The 26,513-nt window shown below is 41.8% G+C and overlaps 1 protein-coding gene across 1 annotated transcript; it reads right to left on the bottom strand.

The window, feature by feature from the left end:
- Positions 1 to 269: 269 nt before the first annotated feature.
- rrm1 (ribonucleotide reductase catalytic subunit M1) lies at positions 270 to 23,498 on the bottom strand. Its single transcript, XM_087133403.1, has 18 exons — positions 23,338 to 23,498; positions 23,045 to 23,133; positions 20,323 to 20,500; positions 19,241 to 19,341; positions 16,667 to 16,726; positions 16,121 to 16,160; positions 15,247 to 15,323; positions 13,689 to 13,774; positions 13,276 to 13,417; positions 12,814 to 12,897; positions 11,798 to 12,039; positions 11,148 to 11,349; positions 8,996 to 9,145; positions 6,925 to 7,146; positions 5,121 to 5,333; positions 4,313 to 4,408; positions 3,428 to 3,616; positions 270 to 1,734 (listed from the first exon to the last, which is right to left on the bottom strand). The coding sequence occupies exons 1-18, from the start codon at positions 23,354 to 23,356 to the stop codon at positions 1,504 to 1,506; spliced, it is 2,421 nt and encodes an 806-aa protein (XP_086989529.1). The 5' UTR covers positions 23,357 to 23,498; the 3' UTR covers positions 270 to 1,503.
- Between the last annotated feature and the right edge of the window lie 3,015 nt (positions 23,499 to 26,513).

The following is a 26,513-nucleotide window of genomic DNA, read 5'->3' as shown; positions in this document are numbered from 1 at the left end:
TCCTTAAGTGCTCAACTAAAATTCCTCATCGACAGTTCGATTACAAAAGTAAACAGTTAAAATCCAAATACATTACTCTTCAGTATCTTTTTCCAAAAATACACCAACGCTGAGGGCAAATTATTGTCAACGCAGTACTGCACAGCATGTATTGAAAACTAAACACACAATTTATGGAAAAGCCATACAAAACAAAGACGCTCCTACGGACCCCTAAAGGTCGATGTGCCAACCACGAACTTCAGAGACATGAAAATGCAGAGCCTTGATGATATCCTCTAGGAATGGTCGTCTTTATTGAAAAAAAAAGGTGGCATTAAAAATGAAACAAAGACATACAATCTGTCCAGCAAAGGGGTTGTGTAATACACACACAATATGCAATCGTTAAAGTGGTAGCAGAATCAAACTTTACACAAAGATTAGCCAATTTCAAGTCGAGACTGTGAAGAGGCACTTTTATTGCCGGAAATTTCCAGACAAAAGTGAAGTTAAATGTAACAAACTAATTCGCAAATATACATGTGCATAATTTACTGCAGGAACGTTTTGATATATTTCTATAAAGAATAATTCATTTCTTTTGTCATAGCATATTAATCATGGGCTTTTGTACAGATGAACATATTTAACTTTAGCAAATGTGTTCCTTCCACTTTACACAAGGACACATGATAAAGCAGTGAACAGTTTTTCCTGGCCATGTACATGTAATTTTTATCAAGCAAGAAATGAAAGAATCGTTATCTTTAACAGAAGAAATCTAGTTTGAGTAAAACAAAGAATGCAGTCCCAAGCTAACCATCTCAATATTCCCGCTTCAGAATTTTTTAAAACACATTGGGGGTGATGGTTAAAACCCCTGAATTATTTTAATTCTCCTAGCACCTGATGCATTAAATACCAAACTAAATGCAAAAGATGGCAAAGACTGCAATGGTCTGGTGGACAGATCCATGATATTTGCCTTGAAGTAAGCAGATGCGATGCAAGAGTTAAAGTTTTAGTTCATTTCGGTTCTGTGAGAAAAGAAAGGATCGAACCGAGTCAACTTTAACTCGTGCAATAAACTCAAATATTACTAGTGTACACTGTGAACCAATTACGGTAAATAAAGTTGGTATATATAATTACTACTTTTCTTGTATGTAATTTATTTAGTGGTACTGTGTATTTACTGTACTGGGATTTGCTTGACGTCGCACACAACCGGAATGGTTACTCAGATCATTAAACAAAGTAGACACGGCAGGGCTCCCTCTGCAAACTAGGCAGAAACCAACAAATCTATGACCCTGAATAGAACAAGTTACAAATAAATACACATGGACGCAGGAAAAGAAGAACCAACGGTTGCACTTTATTCAGCTCACCGGACAATGATCCAGAGTGTTTTGAAACAATATAAACAGCAGTGATAATTTGAACGAGTAATTTCAGTCGGTTAATTGGTTAATGGAGTTAAACCGAGGAGTCACAGCCCTGACTGCTAGTGACCGATTGCTAGCCGCTGCACATGAGGCACTCTCCGGGGTTCTCCAGGGAGCAGGCCAGGGCCGCCTCGTTCAGCTTCTGCATCTCCTCGTCCTCCTCCGCTGTCTTCTCCTCCTCCTCCTCCTTCTCGGGTGTCTCCGCCTTCTGCATGGTGGCGTTGGCCTTCTGCTTGTCCAGTGTGAATTTGATGGGGTTGGCGGCCGGCCGGGTGCGGAGGTAGTACATGCCCGTCTTCAGGCCCTAGGGAGTGAAGGAATGGCGGATGGAGGGTTCCTTTGATCAGCAAGACTTTACCTCAGGATTTGAACTATGCTTCTGGGGCTAGCAACAGACCTATTAAACATGATGATGTAAAGCTTTGTATACCTGTGCTTTCCTATGACAGTGAGATGGGGCGCAATCTACTGGGAGAGCACAGAGGTAAACAAAGTGTGACGTCATCATGTTTTAGGTCTATCAAGACCACTGCTCCACTCTGACCATGTCTAAAGTACTTGGCTGGCAACAATGCATTAACCACTTGCTGCCGGGGAACCCCGTTTCGAGCGCCACGGAAATTATACAACACCTCACAATTCTGGGCTCTTTTAACCACTTCGGACCGGGGCATTTTTCAACGTTGAGGATGCTGGGCCGGCATGACTATCATTTTTTCCGTTTTCAAAATCCTTCAACAATTCATCATTCCATTTAACAGTCATTTATAGCCGCACGGAGTAATCTTCAGGCACTACTCTAAGTTGACAGGTGACCTTTATTGACGCCCGAATATTTCAGCCAGGCCTGCAGCCTTGTAAACAGAGCCCAGATTGTGCGGTGTTATACAGCTGTCTTTTGTTCACGAACCTGGCTCAGTGCACTGCTGACCTCTTTTCAATAGGGGCCAGATTAGCATGCAGCGGTGCTGTGTGGCTCATCTCTGCGGTGGTGGTGGAGAGCTTTTGTCCCCGGTGGTAATCCGTTTGCTCTAAATACCCCAAACACTGGTATACGGTTTCTAAATAACGCTGGATTATCACCACTTTTGAGAGCGAAAAATGCCGGTCATGCCCAGCATGGTCTTTTGTTCGGAGTACGGTCTTTTGTTACAGGGCCCTGTTTCCTTTGTCCGAGTTCGGAGACCCCGGCCACACATATAAACCATACGGCTCCGATCCCGGAGTCCCCGGCTGGTAGTGGTTAACAGGGCCAGCAGGCCTGGCTTAAATACTCTGGAGTCAATGAAGGTTGCCTGTCAGCCTAGAGTAGCCACCAAACGGTCATTCATGTGGGTGTAAACATCCATTAAATGAAATGATGAATTTTTGAGGAATTTTGAAAACTGAAAATCTTGAAAATCTCCCGTGTGTGCCCTGCAATTTTAAAAGCATCCGGCAGCAAGTGGTTAAGACAATAGGAAATGGCTGACGCTACTAACCTAGTTGCGTCCATGAGAGCATGTGTAATTCTAAGCTGTAGCTAAATAAGGGGAGACTCCAATATTAAACACAGGTGGTGTCTTGAGGTTGATCTTGAGCCTTTGCCAGGTTTTATGGGGTACTTCAGGCACCCTGAGTAACCGTTCTTCAATTCTGGGCCCCATTATGTTTCGTTGCTGCAGGCATTGAAAATTTGTGCTAACTATAGCAGAAATAACTTTGCTGGCTTAAGCATTATTCCACAGTCACATCTTGCTCACGCTTTTGTGTGCATGGAGCTTTCTATTGCTACATCAAAAATGTTTAAGCAAATTCTGCTGCTGAAGTTAGCCAGCTCTTTCGTTTGCTTACTGGTTATGGTGGCAGTGAAATGGACAGTGGTTCAGTTGGTAGAGAAGTGTGTGCTTAGCAACCCTAAGAAACTTGAGTCTGCCTTCCCTGATTCGAGCACAGAGTCTGCCTCCTCAACACGGCCGCAAGGAAAGGAGGGAAAATTGGGGGTTGGGGATGCCTACCAGTTTCCAAGCGTGGAAGTGCATGCTGGTCAGCTTGCCAAAGTTGGGCGCTGCGATGTGGACGTTGAGCGATTGGCTCTGGTCAATGAAGGCCCCGCGATCCGCTGCCATCTTGAGAATGTTCTTTTGAGAGATCTCCCAGACCGTCTTGTACAGATCCTTGATGTCTTGGGGGATCCCCGGAATGTTCTGGAAACGGGTAGCACAAAAATGAGCACGATTGATATAAACTGTCTCTAATTAATGGATTTTTTTCCTCCGATCTTAGGGTTCATTTAAATGCTCGTTTATTGCATAAATCCTCGTCTGTTCAAGTGTTGATGACATTTCCTTCCCTTTCAGTACAAAGCTTTTTTAAAAACTTACGATCAACATTAGAAAAAGGGTTATGTCATAGAACACGAATGAATACTGAAGAATACAAATCATTTCAGTGAATACAGGGTTTTTTGGGGGGGAGGAAGGACTGGTCAGCTCATCAATTGCAAGTTCTAAAGATACTTGACTGAATGATTAAAAAGCAGATGAGACGACAATTGGAAAGTTGAATCAGGGTTGTCTTTGGTGATCAACTTCAAAGTATCCAGAACTTGGATGACTCAAATAATTCAGGCGAGTAGTGTCGTAAATGTTGCTTGTTTATGTGACTGCAATTTTTTTTTATCCGTAACATCAAGACAGGTGACCCATTTACAAATGAAACCAGCTCTCATGTCCCATTCTCTTTGGTATTTCCAAGTATCGGGTTGAGTTTTCTGCACTGCTGCCTTTATACAAAGACTGTAGGCAAACTAAAATACATCAGAAGTTTACACAGTAGAGGGTTTGTTGCGACTGTTAACAGTCCTACTTCAGGCACAAACCGCAGCCGCTAAAAGCACAGACCTGTATGGAGCCGTTATGGGCAATGAGGAGGTTCTTCATTTCATCATTCCACAACCCCGACTCCGTCAGATCCTTCAGGAGATGTTGATTCACAATCTGTACCAAAAGCAAAGAAACCCCCTAATTATAATATCACAAACATGAAGCTCAACAACAAAGCAAGATCTTGCTACTTTGGAGAAATGAAAAATGTTTAAATTTTGGCCAATTTACCAAAAAAGTAGAGAATAAAGATGAGTCAAACTAGAAACGGTACTGAGCATAAAACTTGATTTGAAAAAAAAAAACGTCTGAAAGTTTACAGAGTACAGAGTGTTTCTGCTCAAATGAAAGGAGAGTCCTGAAGTGGGAAGAAATGTAAGCTCACATTTCACCCTCGTCAACAGGGCACACGTCGGCTTCCTTACTTTCACAAACCTAGCAACTGTTCAGTGATCAACTGGTATACTCTCTGTTCTCAACGAAATCGGAAAAGGACTGAAAATACTGGAGATGGCAGTGTCTGAGCCCTACGGTAAAAATCTATTTTCAGAATATGACAAGAGTTTTCAGACTTGAAACTAAGCAATGAAGTATTTAAACTTAAGTTTTCAAAGCAGATCAGGGACCAATTTTTCCGGAGCTGCTATAAAGCAGCAATACGCCAAGCACAGAATATATTCGCTATAGGTAACTGGCAAAAATACCACAAAACGTGCACTGTGGTTGACTGGCTCTCTCTCGATATTTGCTCGGCACCAAAGTTTGCTTGAGCAAAATCATCAAATGTCATCATTAACAAAAACTCTGCGATAACAGGGCCCAGTACCTGGAATTCTCCCGAGAGCACCCTGCGAGTATAGATGTTACTGGTGTAGGGCTCAATGGACTCATTGTTGCCCAAGATCTGGGCAGTGGAGGCCGTGGGCATGGGGGCAATCAGCAGGCTGTTCCTCAGGCCATACTGGGCGATATCAGCCTTCAGGGCTGCCCAGTTGTGCAGGTCCGTTGGGGTGACGCCCCACATGTCATACTGCAAGATCTGCAAACAAGCAAAAGTTAAACTCAGCATTCAAATGCTTCATATAGCTATTGAATGCTTCAAGGAAGTACACAGGATTACATCAGATCCAAGATCCGCCGAAAGTTTCCCACAGAACCTCATAATTTCAAGTTTCATTGGGATAAACATTACTGTATATCACTCAATCAATATAAAACCTGTTGCATGCACAAGAATCCTTCTCATTCTAATTTGATTGTGATTCTGTTCTATATTAACATTTAATCTCAGTTTTTACCTAAAACCTGATCAAAAACTTAACTGTTGACAAAATTCTTTCAACTGGGGCATTTGCGGAGGTGGGGGAAAATTACCTGCGAACTTGGTTCCTGGAATACTGGCTGCTTGTGTGGTGCCCACGCGCTACGACTAGGTCACACCACGAGACAGAGAACTGCGCTTCTCCAGTGAAGTGACGCACCAAATGCCAAAAATAGCGTACACAAACACTAAAACGGCAATCCAAATCATCATAGTGCACCTATGTTTCCTATATATGCACCTGGTTTAATTTCAATCGTGTATACATGTACTTTGTTCATAATCCTACAGTATGATTCCACGAGTAGAGATTCGTACTTGCAATAAACACCAAACGTGAAACCGACACACATTACTATCTGAGTATCTACCTCCTTTCTTGCATTAGGAGGTAGTGACGAGATTGGTCAACTATTTACAGAGTCCCTGCAAGTGTTGTTTCACAGTACATTGGCAACCTTGCCAGGCATGCAACAAATCCATGAATAGATAGTGACAGCTTATGTCATCTTGACAGACTGTGAAATTTCAATACAATTTTTCATACATGGGAGGGGGGGTTAAAGTCAAGGTCAATCTACAATGTATAGAACCAGATTACTTTACTGTCCTTTCCTATTGTGAAGCAGTGCTTAGAAGAAACAACCTCAAATGGGCCATTTAAACCCTCTTCTTAAATCCACCTGTGAACGCATTCACACTACTGTCGTTCCAATGTGTCATGCGTGTCACATTTCGACAAGAAATGCTTAGTAGCTGTGAACCAAAACACGGCGTACATGTACCGATGTTTTGAGTGACTAGAACCTTACGATACCACGACCACATTTAGAATACCCGAGTATTTTTGGCAGTGTCTCATCTGGCCACCTTGCCGTTTTGTCCTGAGGACGGGCAAAAAACAAACTTGGACAGGCAGTGTTTTGCTTGGTTGAAATTTACAAGCTCACATTTTTTACCAAAAAATCTGTTATACTGGGGAACATGTGTTCACATTTCCTTCAAAAATACACAGTGCAGTGGAAATGTGTCCTCAAATAGAGCCAAGAGGTGTCAGGTCTCTATATTTTTCCCGGAAGAGGACAGGCAGTTTTTTAGAACTGGCTGAGGTCGGAACCCTGATTCCTTGTTAGCAAATCCCTATCAATCCCATACGGAAGCCATTCCAGGCAACATCACACCGGATTCCATATCCACGATACCCTGAGACTGCTGAATGAGTGATTCAACACAAGGTGAGAGGAGGCAACCATTTGAGATGAGGGGGAAACGAAGCACAAAAACAACTGACAAATGGCCAGGGACTTACCCCTTTGCTGGCCGGGGAGCCCTCGTAGGTCTCGTAGGGTCCCTGCTCCTTGGCCAGATCGCAGCTTGCCCTCAGGGCGGCGTAGTAGATGGTCTCAAAGATCTGGATGTTGAGCTTCTGGGCCTCGGGGCTCTCAAAGGGGAAGCGCATCTTGATGAAGGCGTCGGCCAGGCCCTGCACCCCGATGCCAATGGGGCGGTGACGCCGGTTGCTCCTCTCTGCCTAGGGGTGCGGACGAAGGAAACAAGCAAAATCAGCTTGACATCCACACCAGAAACTTCTTACAAATCAAAGCCACTGCAGCAGAGGTAGGCTTGCTACCAGATTCAAATCCAAAGACTTTGTTCAATCTTACACCATTAAACAAAGTCGACATTTTTTTCCCACTGCTGACAATTTCATGATTCAAATTTTGATTACAATTACCAACGTAAGGTCAAAAAAAAGTCTCCGGTTTCTGGTCACTGCGCGCGTCGCCGAAGATCTGCGCGGCGGCAAAATAAATAATTTTTTTTTTATTTTGCATAAAATGATTTCCAAAAGCTGCCAAACTTACTTGATTGGAAGGAATTCTACAACCACGTAATTGTTTTTGATGGGTGGGGTGGAGTAATATGTACGGTAAAGGAATACCCTAGGCCTCCATACATTTCAGTCGGGCACTCTGATCAGATGGTGTCATTTGTGTATCTTTACACAAAGGCCATGTCAAAATCAGTTGGCTGCGGCTTGATATCATGCAAGATTCTATGGGAACTAACAGTGGATGCTGCCAAATACTCGGTGTAATTTCCAGCTGTAGCCAATTAAATCGGACCCAGGCCCATGTACGTCTGTGAACCAGGCAAACGAAGTGGTTTTACTTCCTGCGTAAGTATACATATTGAAAATGCTTTTGAGCAACAAACCCTGAGGGGCCAGTCTATTTCGGTGTTGGCAAACAAAAGTAGATTAGAGTGAGAGGATATTTTGTTTTCTGAGCTGAAGTTTTCTCCCGATATGTTAAATGAAGCTTGTTTCTTATAAGCTAGAACAGAAAAAAATATGCAGAGTATGTCATTTGCCTCATGAGAATTTTATTTTCATTTTGACTCGATGAAGCTGAACTTTTTTATTCATTTTTGTTCATAGGCTATTTGACGTGCAACTTGTTTCCTCTTAAAGCTAAAGCAGAAAACACTGTGCCAACAATGTCACATACTGCTACCTCGTGAGAATTTCATTTAAACCGGAAACTGGAGCTGAACATTTATTTTTCACATGATTTGTCCATGGTTCTGCTGCTGTAGTTTAACAAGCCCAATCTTGCCAAGAATAGCCAATTAGAAGCCTCTCTTTTGAATGAGATAAATGAAACCATTGCCTCTCGTCATATTTTATGGTCTTTTCATAAGTAACAGGGCCAAAGTATATGTGCATCATTTTTAAGAAAAAAAGAGGGAAAAAAAAGGGAGTCAACGCACCACTTTTGGACCAAGCCCATGACTAGAAACCGGAGTCTTTTTGGCGGGGGGGCTAATGCAAATGGGTCTTTCCAAGAAGTTCGGGCACAGTTTTGTGACGGCGTCCCTTGTTACATCAGTGAAAATAAACATCTTTTTCCCTGCATGTGGATTCTAAATTGACATTGTTCTAAATGTTTCTAGGTTCTTGTAGTGGTGTGCTTCATCTTTGCCAAATAATAATGACTTAGTCTGTTGTAATGTGAAAATAATGGGCAATAAAAGTTACCGATGTAACAAGGGACGCCGTCACAAACTGTGCCCGAACTTCATGGAATGACCCAAATATCAACTACATTTACTATGTCAAGCCGCAACAATGAAATAGGATACAGAGCAAACGACAGACTGTTCCAACTTTAGAAGAAGTGGTACACGTGGAACTGCTCTGTCTTGCAGTCACATCCATCATGAAGTTCTCACAAGTCCATCAACTGTCATTCGCTCCAGTCCAAGGGAAAAGCAGCCCCAATGAACCACGACAAAAGGGCATTTCTTCATCACCGTCCCATCACCAATGATTTAACAAACTGACTTGTGGCTTTCAACTCAGACTTTTCCTTTCTTACCTCTTTGACAGGGTAGTAGTTGATGTCAATGATCTTGTTGAGGTTCCTGGTGACGACCTGAGTCACCTCGGCCAACTTCTTGAAGTTAAAGGTTCGGTTGGGCAGTACGTACATGGGCAGAGCGATGGAGGCCAAGTTGCACACTGCTACCTGTCAACCATTCAAAGGCAACGGATCTCACTCCACTCTCCATCTTTCAAAAAAGTGGCATTTTATGGTTTGACATTCAAAAAAAAAAAAAATGATCCACTGTCATCAAAATGAAAGCTGTCAAGTCAGACAGAGTTTACCCAGTGTGCATTTGTCTCAAATTTGCAGCAGTACTGAATGCAGGCATGGGATTTTGGGACCAAAAAAAACAAGGAAGTTCCAATCTTTACAAGACTTCATACAGTGTTATTCAATTTTCATGAGCTTGAAGTGAAAAACAAGGAAATCAGCTGATCTGAAGAAAAATGGCCAAAGGCTGTTTGAAAGATGCGCGGGTATCCTTAATTGCTAATTAATTAATCTGTACCAAATAAGCCACTTGCGAGTTAAATTTGAATAAAATCTGGTACACTGTGTTATCTGATTGCATAGAAATGTAACAATTTGAATTCCCCAGACTAAAGACACTGTTGCTAAACCTTGTGGTTCGGGGCAAGCTTTTGCATGGCGACCATCATCTCTGGAATGGACTGGTTCCTTTATGCCGTTCTTATCCATTGAGAAGAGTGTATTGTTGCAAGGCGTCTCTTATGAACTAAGCAAAAGCTTGCCCCGAATCACAAGGTATAAGCAACAGTGGTTTAGTATGGAGAATTCAAGTTATGTTCACGTGAATTTAAAGAACTCAGAGTACCAGATTTTATTCAAATTTAACTCGCAAATGGCTTATTTGGTACAGATTAATTAATTAGCAATTAAGGATACCCGCGCATCTTTCAGACAGCCTTTGGCCATTTTGACATTTGTTAAATTTTAAGGTGCTCTGGTTTTTCAATTCAAAGGAAGGCCGTCCAATAGGACTTTTGACCAGGCAGTACTGCCGTTCTTGACACTTCAGCATGATTTTCTCCAATCAAGTGAAAAATGTTGACGATGCACTTGTGCGAAAATTTATTAATTCATCCTAGGGATTAAAAAAAAAAAGTCGAACTTTTGGATTGCACCTGTAGTCTTGCTTTTGGATGATCTATTTTGCACAAACTATATTTGTTTTAAATAAGTACCTGAAATACTACAGATCTAAGTACCTGAAATACTACAGGTCTAAGTACCTGAAACACTACAGGTCTAAGTACCTGAAATACTACAGGTTATGTAAATCTACATACATGTACAGTCATCTTCTAAAGTGGAAATCGGAAAATCTTGATTGACACGCTATTTGCAGTTGGAAAGAAGTTTGTATGCTGAACCAAAGCATTAAGGCCTGTCCATACCTATAGAATGCGGAAGTGAGGCAACTTTAACATCACAAAACATTTGCAGCAAAATTCACTTTGAGTTGCACGCGTTGAACATTTTGCGAATATTCATTTTAACCACTTCGTGCCGGAGCATTTTTCAACGTTGAGGATTCTGGGCCGGCATGACTATCATTTTTTCCGTTTTCAAAATCCTTCAACAATTCATCATTCCAATTAACAGTCGTTTATAGCCGCACTGAGTAATCTTTAGGCACTACTCTAAGTTGACAGGTGACCTTCATTGATGCCCGAATATTTCAGCCAGGCCTGCAGCCTTGTAAACAGAGCCCAGATTGTGCGGTGTTATACAACTGTCTTTTGTTCACGAACCTGGCTCAGTGCACTGCTGACCTCTTTTCAATAGGGGCCAGATTAGCATGCAGCGGTGCTGTGTGGCTCATCACTGCGGTGGTGGAGCGCTTTTGTCCCCGGTGGTAATCCGCTTGCTCTCAATGCCCCAAACCCTGGTATACGGTTTCAAAACAACGCTGGATTATCACCACTTCTGAGAGTGAAAAATGCCGGTAATGCCCAGCAGCCTGGTCTTTTGTTCGGAGTACGGTCTTTTGTTACAGGGCCCTGTTTCCTTTGTCCGAGTTCGGAGACCCCGGCTGGTAGTGGTTAACATCACAGATCTGCACTTCGGTGTTTTCCTTTAGCGCCAAGTGTCGACCGGCCTTCAATGTACATGTACGTACCTCATCTGGGCTGGAGTATTCGATGATCTCCGTGCACAGGTTACTGCACTTGATGGTGCCCAGGTTCTGCTGGTTACTCTTGCCGTTACAGGCATCTTTGTACAGCATGTACGGGGTACCAGTCTCCGTTTGAGCCTGTATAATGGCCTGCCAGAGGTACTGGGCCCTGATCTTCTTGCGGTACCTTCCTTCGCTCTCGTATCTGGGATGGGAAACAGTGAACCGTTAACGTTTCCAAATTCTGTGGAAAGCAAGATGTTGCAAACAGGAGCACAAACACAGAGACAATTTGAAACATCTATCATCTAAACATCTACAAAGAAACTTTACTGTATCAGAATCTTGTCAATTCCAATCATGAAGTAGTTTGATGTTATACCGACATCTATAAGGGTGCCAGTCTAAAGGTTCTCACACAAATCTACAAACCAAAATCCATGACTTTTCATTGACGTTTAATGCCATTTTGCAGAAAAGAAGTTGTCTGGTGTTACCAACTGGCAGACTGCCATAGTCACTACTCCGGACGACCAAGGACAGCCTGTAAATTTCTCCCCGACACCGGACATTGTGCATGGATCCCGTCAGGGTTGTTTAAGCGGTATTGTACCGTATATGCTTTTTATGATTCATGGTCTACATAGACTCACTGTTCGTAGAGTTTGTCAAACTCCTTGCCCCAGCACTCGGACAACCCTGGGCTCTCGTTGGGGCACATCAGGCACCAGTCCTGGTCGTTCTCAATGCGCCTCATGAACAGGTCTGGTATCCACAGGGCGTAGAAGAGGTCACGGGCCCGCTGCTCTTCCTTGCCGTGGTTCTTCTTGCAGTCCAGGAAATCGAAGATGTCGGCGTGCCAGGGCTCCAGGTACACGGCAAAGGCCCCGGGACGCTGTGTTGGAAAACCACAACAGAGGATGAAGATGTGAATATCCAGTTCTGCCCTCAATAAATATGCCTGACACAAATATTCAACCGAAACTTAATCCCGCCAACATGTGCAAACCGGTGCCCACATGCAGTGTGCCCTTTCCCGTGAGTAGTGCCACGAAACTCCTGTGAAGTCTGTTATTACATTTCATCACTTTCTCGACGGCCTGGAACGAATCCATATCAGAAGTGTACTCAACAGACTTTTTCATTCACTGCTTCAACACGAGACGTGCCAGAGGGTGACTACAAAACTGGAATCTCATAGACAGAACCAAATTTCCAAAGATGTACTTTGTTGGGATGATGCTAATTTGTGCCCTTACGCCAACGTATCTTCCAAAGTACACCTCTGGAAACTGTTTGCGGTACCCACTGCTACATCGGACTTGGACCTGCCAGCCGACACCAGGAAGCTCGGCGGTCGAGTTAAGACATCTGCACTAGTAAGCAGGAGGTCGTGGGTTCGAGTCCCATCCGAGTCAGCTTGTGAATTTTTTCACAAGCTCTGGGACAAACACTAAGCACACAGTGTTATGGCAACATGTTGGGAATTTCAAAAAAATTTCACGAATGAAATTGTATTGAATTGCTAACATCGCGGTAATGAATATTTTTCAGATACAAAGTCCATGGGAATACAAAGATACACCATGTAATTCCTCATTTTGCAAGAGCAGACTATGCCAAAATTCCACTGTTTGCTTCTCTTCTGACCTTTGACCTGTGCTCTCACCTTGTTCCCTCCTTGATCCACATAGCGGGCAGTGTTGTTGTAAACACGTAGCATGGGCAGCAGTCCGTTGGACTGGCCGTTAGTCTGCAAAAGTCAAACAAACATAAATATTCAAGTTATACCGTTCAGCCACGAAGGACACAGTCTTGGATTGGAACGGAAGTAATGCCTTTATGCAGGACCAGTCTGCTTTCATTCATAACATGGCAAATTCCCATAGGAAATTCTCGCCATATAAGCAGGAGCAGTGCAAGTACTTGCGCCGGTCATTATAATTTATGGGTGCATTTCTGAGACAAACAGGTGCATTTTAGCTACCTGCGCCCGTTAATTTCCAGGCCTGCAACACCAACAGCTACCATCGGTGCATGTGCTATCCCCAGCCACGGGCAAGACTTTGAGACATGGCCAGGTTTTTTCTGTCTGCTTTTTGACATTAGAGCCCCCCCCCAACCATCTTACCCCGGCGATGTAGCTTCCAGTGGCTCGGATCTTGTGCACGTTGACGCCAATGCCTCCGGCCGTCTTGGAGATCAGCGCGCACTGCTTCAGGGTGTCGTAGATCCCCTCAATGCTATCGTCGCTCATTGTCAGCAGGAAACAGCTAGCATGCCAAGTGAGACAAGATTATCCGTTGAATTCTGAAGACTCTCACCCAAACGAATCAATCTTCTACAAACTACAAATCTTCTACAAAATCTTGAGAGCAGAATTATACTGTGTACTGGCTGGCATTTCATATCTCAGATTTGAATAAAAATACAGCCTGCATGTCAATACAGCATACAGTGTTAAGCTTTGGCAACCTTCACAACAATGCAATAGCACTTCCATGAGTGATAGATGCTGAGGCACTAGGCCACGTCCAAATGTACCTAGAGAGTTGTGGTCGGCAGGTCCCAGCGTTGAACAGCGTGGGCGATGCATGGGTGAACCACTTCTCTGACAACAGCTCGTAGGTCTGCAATGGGGACCAAAAAAAAAAAAAAACCACAACAAAATATCAAACATCCATAATCAAGGTCTGATGTACCGTAACTGTAGAGGGCAGCAGGGCAGTGCCAAATATCCGATCGATTATCGAATATTCAATGTTATTTTCCGAATTTGAATATTTGAATGCTAAATTCATGAAACGGGAGAATTTCTTTAGTTTTGAATGAGAAAAATAGCACTATGAAGACTTGTTTACAGCATATTCCATAATATGTACGATTCAAAAAATAAATTATTCATCAAAAAATTTAAAAGGAATAGAAGTTTTCAACGGAGCAAGAAGTATTGTTTGTCTGTTAAATCTTGCTAAATCATGGCTGGAGATACTCTGAGAAGTGAAAAGCTATTACAGTGAAGATAATATACAATTGTGTGCACTAACGTAACTGATTTTGTAAATGGTTTGTTCATCAGCAATCTGCCGGTCAGTACAACTGAATATTTGGATATTTGATCGAATTGAAGGTCCAATATTCTAATAGTGAATTACTTGAATTGACTCAGCCCTACAGGGCACGTCCACAATCTCCCGCATGGGGTCCCATACATAACAGATGTTTTTTTTAAAGTAACACATGGATTTCAGTGCTTCTCATTTTGGTGTTGGTGAACATCAACAGCAATTTTGACATTACTAGTGTTTGTGGTGATTGTGTAAAGAGAACGTAGCGCTGAATGTGGGACAAAAAGGGGACCTTTTCCTGGACTTCCCCCGGCACGTTTATGCAAACACTACATTCAGTGAATGAGGAAACAAACACGGACGACTAATTCTAGTGAGTACCAAGTGCCGACTGCTGGTGAGTAACAACCAGCCAGCAAAGGATTAGCTCTTGTTCCACTGGCAGATGTCTTCAAATTAGCAATGAGAGTAAAAATACAAACAGCAGTATTCCAAAGTGTGCATGTATTTGATAGCCAGAAAAAGACTGAGAAGGGCTCCGAGTGAGAGCATGTATCTGCTTGGAAATATGTAACCCACTCTGTGGAAATGAGTCTTAACTTGCCAGAGCCACTTTGGAGTAAAACGCCAGTTTTTGCACAATGTAAATCAATAGGAACCCACAGCATTTTTCACCATGGAGTATCCATTTTCATCAGGATGCCAACCTGAGTGATACATCAAAACAAAAATCTCAATTTGTACTTTCCAATACAAATGAAAACTCAAAAAGTGGCTCTGGTGACTTAAGACTCATTTTCACAGAGTTTGTCACAAAAACTGGAGTATCATCCCATTTGGGTATAAAAAAGTTTGCAAGTCAGCTCATGTCCGATTACAAACGGTCCGGCTGCACCTATAACATGCAGACTATAGACTCAGAACAGCTTTAATGAGGTTTGACAAATTACCATCCACATTTATCAGCAGAGAGTCCTGTAAAGAAGCCTGGACTCATCTGGGGTCACCACTACAGATCAGACATTGATTCTCACCTCAATCGCAGCGTCAATGTCCTCTTCGTGGATACCAACCGCTACTCTCATCAACATGTGCTGGGGCCGCTCAGCGACTGCAATGCACCAAAACACCACCGCTTGATGAAGTCTAGGATATGTTAGTCAAATTTCCAAAAGCCAACACGCATGCAACATTCCTTAAAAATTGTAGTGCGTCAGACATGACCAGTTGCGGCATTTGCAATGATATGGAATTTCTATGTTGCCGTGGAATTAAAAAAAAAAAACAAAAAAAAACAGGTGTTTTGTAAGAGCATACAAGAAAATTATGAACACAGGCAAATACAAACTGGTGACATCCTCACTGGGGCAAACTTTTTTAATATTTTCAATATCAAATGCACCAGAAATTGCTGTTTCAAATCTGGGGCCAGTTTTATAAAGGCAAGAGCTGCTTAAGCACAAAATTTACTTAAACGTCAGAAAACCTTACTTAATCAATTAGGTTACCAGCCAAAACTCCATGTGATGTATATTGTTTTGGAATGGTATTCACCTGTCTTTTGGTTAGCATGACAATCACGTAGATTTTGAGCTGGTAACCTTTGTTTTTTAAGCGAGTTTTTTTGCGCTTAAGCAAATTTTGTCCATAAGCAGCTCTATGAAATTGGCCCCTAATATACAGACTGGTGCAGACATCAATGAGAGACGAAAGAACAAAAAAGAAATGAGCTACATTTTATGAACACACATGCTTCTAATGCTCGAAAATTTACAGGAAATGTTGGGCACCTGCAGACAATAATCCCTATCGCACAAATTAAAAAGAGATTCATTTTTTTCTAAGAATGCTAACATGAGTTTTTCCCTCTCAGATGGGAGAAGGCAAAATCTTCCACAAAATACTTACTTTTTCCGTCAAGTTTCAAAAGGTATGATCGTTCCAGGGTCTGGAAAAAAAAATGATGTGACGGGAAATATTAAAGGAGAATCGGTTTTTGATTGAGACCTCAAACTTTCAAGTCGAAATAGTAACCACCTTGTCTTTGCTTCATAAAAATTGTGGAGAATTTTGTCACCTGACAGTGAACAAAGTTAGCATGACTGTGCCCAAACTCTTGCAAGTTTTTTGCCCTCGGGGTCTCAACTCTATGAGGCCGACAACTTAAGATGTGGAAACTGTGCGAACCTGCAAAATCAAGTGCGGCACGGCAGACAGCCACAAAGAGTGAAGTGGTTCGATGCCACTCAGAGCCCAGAGCTCAGAATGACTTGCTCTATGACAGCATAAAATCACAACTACATGACTTGGTAGCTGCAAGGAACGGCTGCCAATACTTTTCCTTTCCAAGAACCTGATCAGTGAGAGAAATAGACGTCAGAATGTACATTGCCAAAGAAATAACAAATGCCCAGAGACAAATGGGGGGGGGAGCTTTAAACGGCAGGAACATACCTTGAATCCGAAATATTGGTAGTCGTAGTCGCGATCGTAGATGATGGCAGAATTCAGCTTCTGTTTAGTCAGAAAACCAGTGTTTAATGATTCAGTATTATGACAATTCATTTCACCCTCAACTCAAGGCCTTTTTGCCTGGCACCCTTTCAATCCTTCAAATTCCTCCAATTATAGAGCCAGTGATTTTCCGCGATGGCGGAAAACGGATGGAATTCACGGAATCAACACTTTGGAACGGAATCCACTGCTTGAAATGGAACTTGCAAAATTTCCCTCTAAGAATGGCTTAAAGAGTAAAGAAAACTTTCTGCAAAGTACTAAAAAAGAAATGCTTACCAAACCCTTTTCAAATGCTTGCTTTCAATGCATAAATTATGCTGGAAACATGCTAAATTGCACCACTCCACCACATGATTGGATCGTCCGTGCCACACCGGTGCCGATACTTGTAAGCGCTATGGCGTGCGTGAGCCCCATGCATGCAGCAGCAGCCGGCACAGCGGTATGGTACATTGTGTATACAAACTGTACACACATTAGCCGTTCACACGCGCACCGTACTAGCAATGAAATCAAGGTGCAAACAAGTTCTTACTCACATATGACTATTGCACACGTGGGGAATTTAGTCTGTGAATCCGCATGGACGCCTTGAGACAAGGCTAGTACCGCATGGCGAAACGATGAAACCGCAGCAGCAAAACAGAAGACTAATTCCATATTTCGTGAATTAAATGAAACCTAGTAAGTTTGGTGTACCATAGCTTAATGGGCCCTCAGAAGTGTTCAATAAAGAGTGAAGTTTTGAGTCACAAACATTTTAGAGCTCAGATTTAATGTTAACTTTCTGAAGTTTGTCGCACTCCTGCCAAAGAAAATGGCGGGTCAATGTCTAACATTAACCCTAACCCTCCTCAATCCTTCACCTGTTGGAGGACTGAGGAGTGTTAAGGTTAACATATTGTGATCAATGACTGTTACATGGCAAGACTTACTCTGTGACTTCACTGTGCATGTATGTAATCTGATTTCATACACGAGGAGTGGCACATGAATTGGTCGTTAATTAATCGTAGCAAGTTTTTGGCGATTGCGCACCGGTGGGAAATCAATTAATATTCACTACAGGAATTTTTTAAAAAGTTGGAAACATTGCAGAGTATTTCCAAACAATATTGTTGTTATTTTTGTTTCTTTTCTTCTTTTTGGGGGGGGAATGTGGTTGGGTAAATGGTTTCCATGCATATATTAAAACTTGCTCTCCTATTTAATGCTTACGATAGTATGAAACGGAATTTGAATTTCTGAAGCAGAATCCGGGATTTGGCAAAACAAAAAATACCCATTTTTGAAAGGGAAAATCATTGGCTCTACAATTATCCATGCTCTGTATAAGAAATGTGGATAAATACCAGTCAAATGAAGTTCCATTTAACAAGTACTGTTGAAGAAAATCAGTGAAATGTGATCAATGATCCACCAATCAGATGACAGGGATTTAAGCAGGTATTGTATAATTCAACCCATGACCTCTTGTGAAACATTTACACGGTTCTTTTCCCCTAATGTGAACCATTAACACCCAGTGCGGAGGCATATTCAAGCAAGCAATTCAGAAAATGATTTCAAGGAAATTCCCAACTGCACAAGACTTTCTGCAGTTTTTTTTTTTTTTGCAATTTGTAACGGCTCATGCAGAAAGTGACCAATTAGGAAATACAGCTGATGTGAGGAAAAGTCAAATACGGTAAAAAAGGTCAGTGTCGCAACTAGCCAACTGACCTACAAGCAAAAGCAAATTTGGACGGGCAGTTTTGGTTTGTTCACAATTTATAACCCCCCACCATTTTTTTAAAACAAATCTTTTTTTACACTGTTAAATGAGTCTTTTCATCTCCTTCCATACACTGGGTTCAGAGGGGTGTCAATTTCAACAATTGTCCTGGGAGAGGACAGGCAGGTTTTTTTTGATTGACTGGAGGGGGACGGACAGAAATTACAATTCTAGTAAAACCCTGCGGTGGATGACTACAAGCAGGATGATTTCAGGCAATACAGGAACCAATGGATTGACCCTAACGATCCCAAGCCAGCCCAACTCCAGCACCTGAGTTTGTTGGAATCAGTCAGCATGAGTACTGCACTGATATATATGTACAATGTAGGTATCTCTCAAATGACGTCACTTTGTACAGATTGCAACACGCATCGGCATTTTTTACTTCAATTTTCCTGATAAGCATCGGTAGCGCCATATTTCCAACATATTTTGATCAGCACATATGCGAGTTTCAATCATTTTGCACACCGCGCGCACACGCACTTGTTTGTGTTACATACGCGGTTGCAATTCTCCTACAAAGATGGCGTCCAATGAGAGAGATCTACACTGGTTGTGTTTATGTGGGATGAGGCATACCACAGATGAACAAACAAAGAGTCTGACAGTTTATGTTGCACCATTTACTATATGTATGATGTTGAGATTTGCAAGGATGTGGAAGGTTGCAAGTAAATCACCCTAGGGTTAATAAAAAAAAAGAACAGTTGGATTCTTAATGGGGAACTCACATCTTTGTTTTCCATGATGATCTTGTAGGTCTCTTTCGAAATCAGCGGGGAGTGTTTCTTGTTTTTCGGATTGATGTAGTTGTACAAGTCTGTCATGACATCTGCATGTGAAGAATAGACCCAGAAATTCTCAAAAATGTAACAAACAGACTATGTAAGTCAAAGTACCTCAACGCTCCATGCTCTATATAAGCTGAAGTGATTGAAGTCAGGGAACCAGCCTACATCACCCTCCTCTGTCTCTGCCTGTTTCCAATGGAGAGAAGACCCAGACCTAGCTCTAGATTTGGCCCTGGTCTTGCCTGTATAGACCCTTTTGCTCAGTTTGTTTCACGTTGTTATTCATGTAGTGGCCTACCTCACTAATTGTAATGACCGCCCCACCTCTTGTGGCTATTTTGCCACCTAACAGTTAAAAACAAGACAGGAATCAAAGGAATCAGAAAAATCTAACTGTGGAATACTTTGCTTGCAGATTGGCCAAACAAAGGCCACACAATGAAAAAAGGGTTTATAGCAAGGATATGTACGAGAGTACTTGTTTCTCCTGACAGGAACTTATTTTTCGACCTTGTCCACATGGTCAGCAACACACCTGTTCACTGCACACACTTCAATACAGGCGTTTCATAATAGTGCGCCCCCAAGAGTTTGCAACACGTTGACCAATCACAGTGCGCGAAATCTGTCAACGCAATGCGCGTTTGGAAAGGGTCGACAGATTTCGCGTGTTGTGATTGGCTGACGCGTTGCAGACTCTTAGAGGCGCACTATCGGTTATAGCCTGTATTGTTCGATGCCACTGCATCATTGTCAGCACCCCTTGGGGAAACGTGGTTGGTTTCATAGAGAAGCTCAACTGGCAGATGTTAAGAAAACAAAACACTGTCTCTCTCTAATTTAAATGCAGTGCACTGAATAGTTCAGTACTTTCACAAAATCCCAACCATGCACGTGCTTAAACCTGCTCATGAACAGGGATTTAAAACACTAACAAGGCAGGCCCAAACAAACGACCATGGTGAGATACATGTATCTTCAGCCTTCATTTTCCACGCAAGATTCCAAACAGAACACCTTACCAGAAAACACTTTTTTGGTCTCCTTGTGCAAATTAGAGACGGCGATGCGGGCCGCGAGGATGGCATAGTCGGGATGCTTGGTCGTCATGGTGGCTGCTGTCTCTGCTGCGAGTGTGTCCAGTTCGACGGTGGTCACGCCAGGGTAGACACCACTGATCACCTTCATGGTGATCTGAGTCTGATGTCATCCAAGATGAAAATAAAAAGAATGAGAAAACCAATAATTTTGGCAACTTTTGACCCTGATGCCATCAGTCAATCAACTTTTCTTATTCATGGCTAGGGAAGAAGTCTTCAAAGAAGGGACAGATTCTTACAGGCTGATCCAGCTTAACCGAAAGTATAATGTGACTAAGCAATTCCATACTGTAGATCCAATAATCATTCCTGACAATCCTATCTGTGGTCAAAGCACAGAATGTCAGTAGCCTTGCACCGTTTTTCAACTCCAAGTAAATTTGGACAGCTAATCCCTACTGGTCCCCAATTTCACGAGATCCTATAACCTGCCTAGAAGTAGATACGGAGGTGTCAAATTTTTTTGAATGTTTGAAAATGGCAGTGGACACATGGTGGAAATTTTACATGGCACGGCAACTGCACATTATGCGCTAAGCATGTTTTGAGGGACTCGGAAACTTTACCGCACCAAATTTTCATCTGGTTCCATGCTTACACAGACACAATAATTCCATATTCACGGATGGAAGTCAGGGTGCAATTTCAGATTTTTTTTTTTCCTGAGAAAATCCTCCAGAACCAAGGATCACAAAAGAGCAAGCAAAATATTTTTTTAATTTATTTTTTTATCCTGGAATTCAATTTTAAAACACGAATAGATGAAAGGATAAATAAGTCTATCTGCAGAGCTGCCAAGTTCTTTCGGAGCATTTCAGCAATCTCAACTCTAAAAATCAGTAATTTTCAGAAAAAGTCCGTAATTTCTTTCGCAGAGCCAATTGGCTACGAAAACACTATTTTTATTTGATGTGCAATGCACAACACAGCATGTTTACATTGTACATGTAGTATGGGAGTTTTCAGTATGTGGAAAGTAACATATTTTAATGAAAAACAGTTTTGAATTATTATTTGCTTTGCATGCCAAATTATAAATCAAACGTACAGCCTTTGATGATGTATGTACTTCCACAGGGCACCTGCAGCATAGGCATAAAAACCAATGTTCGCAATACAGGTAATCCAAATTCTTATTATAACATGTGCATACTGGTACATGCTCGGTATGAAACTGCACCATCAACACCTCAGGCCGAATGGTACCACTGTCTTTAGGGGGAAAAAAAGGTTCCTATGTCCTGATTCCCTTCCCTAGTATCATCCTCACCTGCCTACCAAATTTGTGAATATCTAAATCCCGAATCTAAAATGCAACACTCTTTTAGAAGAGAATGGCTTGCATTGGAATATGTAATAAAATGGAAGCAGATGAATGTTTTGTGGGTACACTTCTCCCGTTGAGTTGTGCATAAAATTGATTGCTTGTTTGTCCCCAACCCATAATGCATTGCGCACGTCAAAAAGTTTTGTTAAGGAGGAGAAAAATGAAGTCGTTTAGGTTAGGCCTTACAGTTAATTAGAAAACCAAAACTCTTTGGCTTAGAGATGTTAGAATTTTTCAGACATGTCAGACCAGTCTCATCACAGGCCTATGGTTTGTGCACAGGGTGTCAAGAGGTGTCCATACATGGAACTCTTTCCAAAAGACACAAGTCTGAGTGACATACATGTAGGCCTACCTACGTGAGCTGATAAGTGTGCGTAATGATCACAAACATGACGAATACAAATTACAATGATCGAATTCCCGCCTGCCCACATAACGTTAGGCCCCAGCCTAGGTCAGGTTGGACGTTGGCTTCATCATGTTCATTTACACTACCACTGACATCTGCGGTATAAAGTCCTACAATGCGAAATATTTTTGGACCTTTTTTTTCTGACTTTTACCTGGCGGAGGCAGCTCAAGTGTCATTCACAAGTGCCTTGTATCCCAAATTTCATAAATGCTGTGTTGAGAGTACTAAATACGTGCGCAAGTGAACAATGTATTTTGCAGGAAATTTAGCACAACTCACGCTTTCCGTTGGTCAATCTACGTTGGTCTAGCAGTACGCATTTACGCATGCGCAAAAAGGCCATCATTGCAATAAAGCTCTGGCCACATTCTGCCAGTTATGTGGTCTAGAGCTAGGTCTAGGTATTCACTCCATTGGAAATGCATGGAGATGCGTAGACAATAGACCTAGCTGTAGCTTTGGAAGCCCGTTTTGGACACAGCCTTATCTGCGACATCTTCACGCCCACAGCTCTTCCGTGCATGCATAAGGGGTAGTCGGTTGCTATGCATTTCACGTGTGTGCAAACACGTAAGGCCTACAAATAGGTACTAGACCAATGTAGATTGTTCACAACGGAGAACATGAAGTTGCACTAAATTTCCCACAAAGCTACATTGTCCGCGGACATAGGTTAGTAATTACAACACAGCTTCTATGGAATTCGGGATATTAGTAAATTACGACATTCGAGCTGCCTCCACTGGAAAAAACATAAAAAAACTTTCGCTATGGTAGGGGGACTTTACAAATTACACCCTGGACATAAGTCGCAATGCAATGTAGACAACGTCCACCGGCACGATGCCCGGTCCACTGGCTGGGCTACTGTGGGCCGTTACTCCTAGTCTATTACGGCTTACCGGGTCTACGAAATCAGCATTGAGTTGGTAATTAAGCTTGCAGATCCGTGATGTGATCTTATCAAACATCACCTTCTCCTTCCGACCATCTAAAAAAAAAAGGAAATGAAGAAAAATACAAGTCATAAACGTTTGGCTTTCCATTGTGCCACGCCAACGAAATTGGAGGGAAAATCCTAACTTCAAAAAATTCAATCATGTTGGGCCAGGAATAGTGTCTGAACATGCTAAACCTGCCTGCCGGTGTTTTATTTCACAACATTCCCGGCCATTGTAGTCTGGCAAATGCTTACCTCTCTTTATCACATACATGGTGGAGTTTAAGGGAGAAAAAACAACTAGAAAAGTTGGAAAGTTTCCACTGACGAAGTTCACCCGGCGGAGGTCTCAAATCAAGCGCCAAAATTGAGAACAGCGGAAGAAAGAAATCTGTCATTCCTAAGCCGCTCAGCTGAATGTTGACCCCGGGTCAGGGTAATTTTAACCAATCATGAGGGTGGATTGCCAAAGTGGTTGAATATTTATGAGGCTACAAAATGACCTAGCTGGTGTACAAACGCTACGTTTGCACGCGTTTTAGTGCGCACACACAAACGAAGACCACCAGCGACAAGCTCGCGCGCGAAGCTTGAATACAGTTGTTTACTTTTGCTTTCCGAACAAGAGAGGTGCGCACCCCCAATACAGTATGGTCTTATTATACCCCTAATGTACTAACTCTTTGTCTGAAATATTTTTGCATAGGTCATTTTAATCTGACCTCCTTCTGACCCGAATCATTGTCCTCTGAGACAAATGATACGCGACGCCGAGGACGCTTGTATGCTTGAACACTATCGAGGGCAATTTACCGTTATATTATAATGAAAAATCATGATCTTATTATAGCTGTTGTGAATTTAAATTCAGTGTCGCATTTCTTGTTCGATACAAGCTCACCAATGCTGTTTGGGACTAGACAGAGCAAAGTGAATCCTCAGATTTCATTTTCAGATTCATAATTAGTCTTTGGACGAGACAATTCTCTACAGCAATCTATTTAACGAATGGTAATTGATTTAAAGTTTATAAATTGAATCTTTAATTTAAATAGGCCTACTCTTGGTTTGCTTTCTTTTGATGTAGCGCATGACCAAAATACAACCAGTAAACAAAAATAATTGACTTTAAAAACTTGACAAAATGAAGTTGCAAATATGAATACGATTACAACTGCAGAAAAACCTGTTTCTTGCTGCGTCTTTATATAAGCATTTTTTTAAAGAAAAAAATTGACCAGGCCACGGTACAAGTTGAAGAATTGCACTGAGATACACATGTATATCAACGCTTTTCTTTCATGTACATGTATATGTTCATCAAAAGAGGGCGGTATTGCGTATCACAGCAAGTAATTTTTGTCAAGTGGTGAACTCGAGAAAAAAATTCTGTCGCCACTTCACGACTGATGAAAACGAGCTACCCGGTGATTGGAACTCTTGTTCACGACTAATGAACTCATGAACACGATAAACACGACGCGATTGGAACGCAGCATTAACAACGTCAACTTTTTCAACTTTTGTCATGCTGACAATAATTGTTCCTTTAGGACAGCCCAAAGCCGTAAGTTTTTTTGGAAATCTACATCTTGTATTCGATTGTTAAACATTTCAAGGACATGTTTATGTAATTTATTTGTGGGATAATTACTTATTTTTCGTATTGATTTATTGGCAAAAAATTCCAAAAATGACAAGAGAACTAGGCTTTGACACACCACGGTGTACATGCACATGTATGCCTCCTGGAAGCCGCATGTCATTATTACTAAGTGCTAGGCCAAGTAAAGTGTTTTTGGACTTACATTCGAGGCTTACACGTGTAAGTCAGATATTGCATGTATGTTGGTAATGTATAACCAAATGAATACTTATGTTGCATTTATCAATCTTGATTTGCATTTGTTGTTCATTTTGTTATGTGTAGTAAATTAAACTGTAATCCTGAAAGTAAAAACTGCATGTTAACACAGTTACTTTCAATTGGAGCTTTCAACCGTCATATTTTAGAGAGAGGGCGCCATTCACAATTAACAATTTTTCTCAAACTATGACTTGAATTACTTGACCACAGCTTGAAATCACTCGTTGTGGCTGCCCTCGAGCCGTGCGTAATTTCAGTCCGCAGTCAAATAATGCAGACACGGCCTACAATTCTGTAAGGATTTGTTTCAACAAACTTTGTACAAACCTTTTAAATGAATTACCAAAGTTTGCCGAAAATTCAGTCTTGGTTGGCAGCAGTTCAGTCCTAAAGGCACTTTCGTTGAGCAGTTGATACAGGTATTTACTATTTAAAGTTTTAATATAAACATAATAAATCTTTTCTACAGTTTATAAGTCATTTCTTTTTCTTTTGTTCTTCTGGCCAGACATAGTTTTGCCAATCGTGATTGGGTATTTCAGGGCTTATGACAATAGCAAAAGAAAGGTCCCTGGATTTTTCCTGCATCTAGTAAATCAAGAGAGGGTGCAATTCACATTTAACAGAGCAGAGTTGCGACATGGGTGTCTCGATTGTTTCAACCAAAATGGTGGATTATGCTTCAGGCACACGGACACTTCCACAATGTTTACCTGCCACAGCATGCAGACATAATGAACAGCCATTTTGGTTCAAAAGTCTGAAGTTGGCACTACTGGCTTAACTTTTATTTAAGCCTCTTAACATTAAGTTTAACTCTGATAACAGTCATTCTGCTGCTGATCTAGGCCAGTAAGCAGACTGCCACTAACAGAGACATTCTCTCTTTCAATCAGGAAAATACAACTATCAAGGGTATGGTGACCTATTACATAAAAAGAAAGCTAATTTCGTCAACATTTCATTTTCTGGTCAGTTTTTGTGGGGTAATTCTGGCGACATTTAGGAGAAATTGTCCCCAAAGAATGAATGGCTTTACAGTAGCAACCCCATCGAAAAATCAAAAGTTGATGTCAATGGTAAAGCAAGTCACTCCAAAATGGAGAAGCCCTGGGTTCCATTCGCCCAAAATTCTAGATAAAGGGCTCTTAAACGGTTTTACAAAGAGCCCTCCCTTGTCCCAGATTGGCACACAGACACAAAAGAAAAGAGGCTACTGATGCACAATCCTGATTACAGTATGAGCAGTCACCGCCAAAACCATCGAAGACAAACCGATATAAGTAGTAATTTATGAAAGCGGATGTCCAAACAGCTTCTCGATCGGATGGCAAGGACCTAGTAATTTTTTCTATAATGTTTTACGATGTTCGCCTCCTCCAGAGAAAACCTTTATTGCTCTACTGTAGTCACGTAAGGGTGCGTTCTATAACCGGGGCAACCACCTTATAAAGTCCTTCGTTACGTGTTGACTAGCACGCACTCATTTTTCCAATGTTTGTTTGTTCCTTTAAAACAAATGTCAAACGTCCAAAAGCAAATGTCTCAGATAGTATAATGAAGA

This window comes from Acanthaster planci, linkage group LG02 (genome assembly GCF_054643075.1).
Source record: "Acanthaster planci isolate LZ-2023a linkage group LG02, COTS_SCS, whole genome shotgun sequence".
Classification (NCBI taxonomy): Eukaryota; Metazoa; Echinodermata; class Asteroidea; order Valvatida; family Acanthasteridae; genus Acanthaster; species Acanthaster planci.
Note: the sequence above shows the minus strand (reverse complement) of the source record. Positions and strands in the feature narration are given on the sequence as shown.

What these genes read in the sequence shown, in the direction of transcription:
- rrm1 (XM_087133403.1), bottom strand. An exon ending in TTTGACAAACTCTACGAACA is followed by an intron (nt 11,350 to 11,797) that starts GTGAGTCTATGT and finishes TTCCCATCCCAG; the next exon opens with ATACGAGAGCGAAGGAAGGT. An exon ending in TGCTCTCGGGAGAATTCCAG is followed by an intron (nt 4,409 to 5,120) that starts GTACTGGGCCCT and finishes CTTTTGGTACAG; the next exon opens with ATTGTGAATCAACATCTCCT.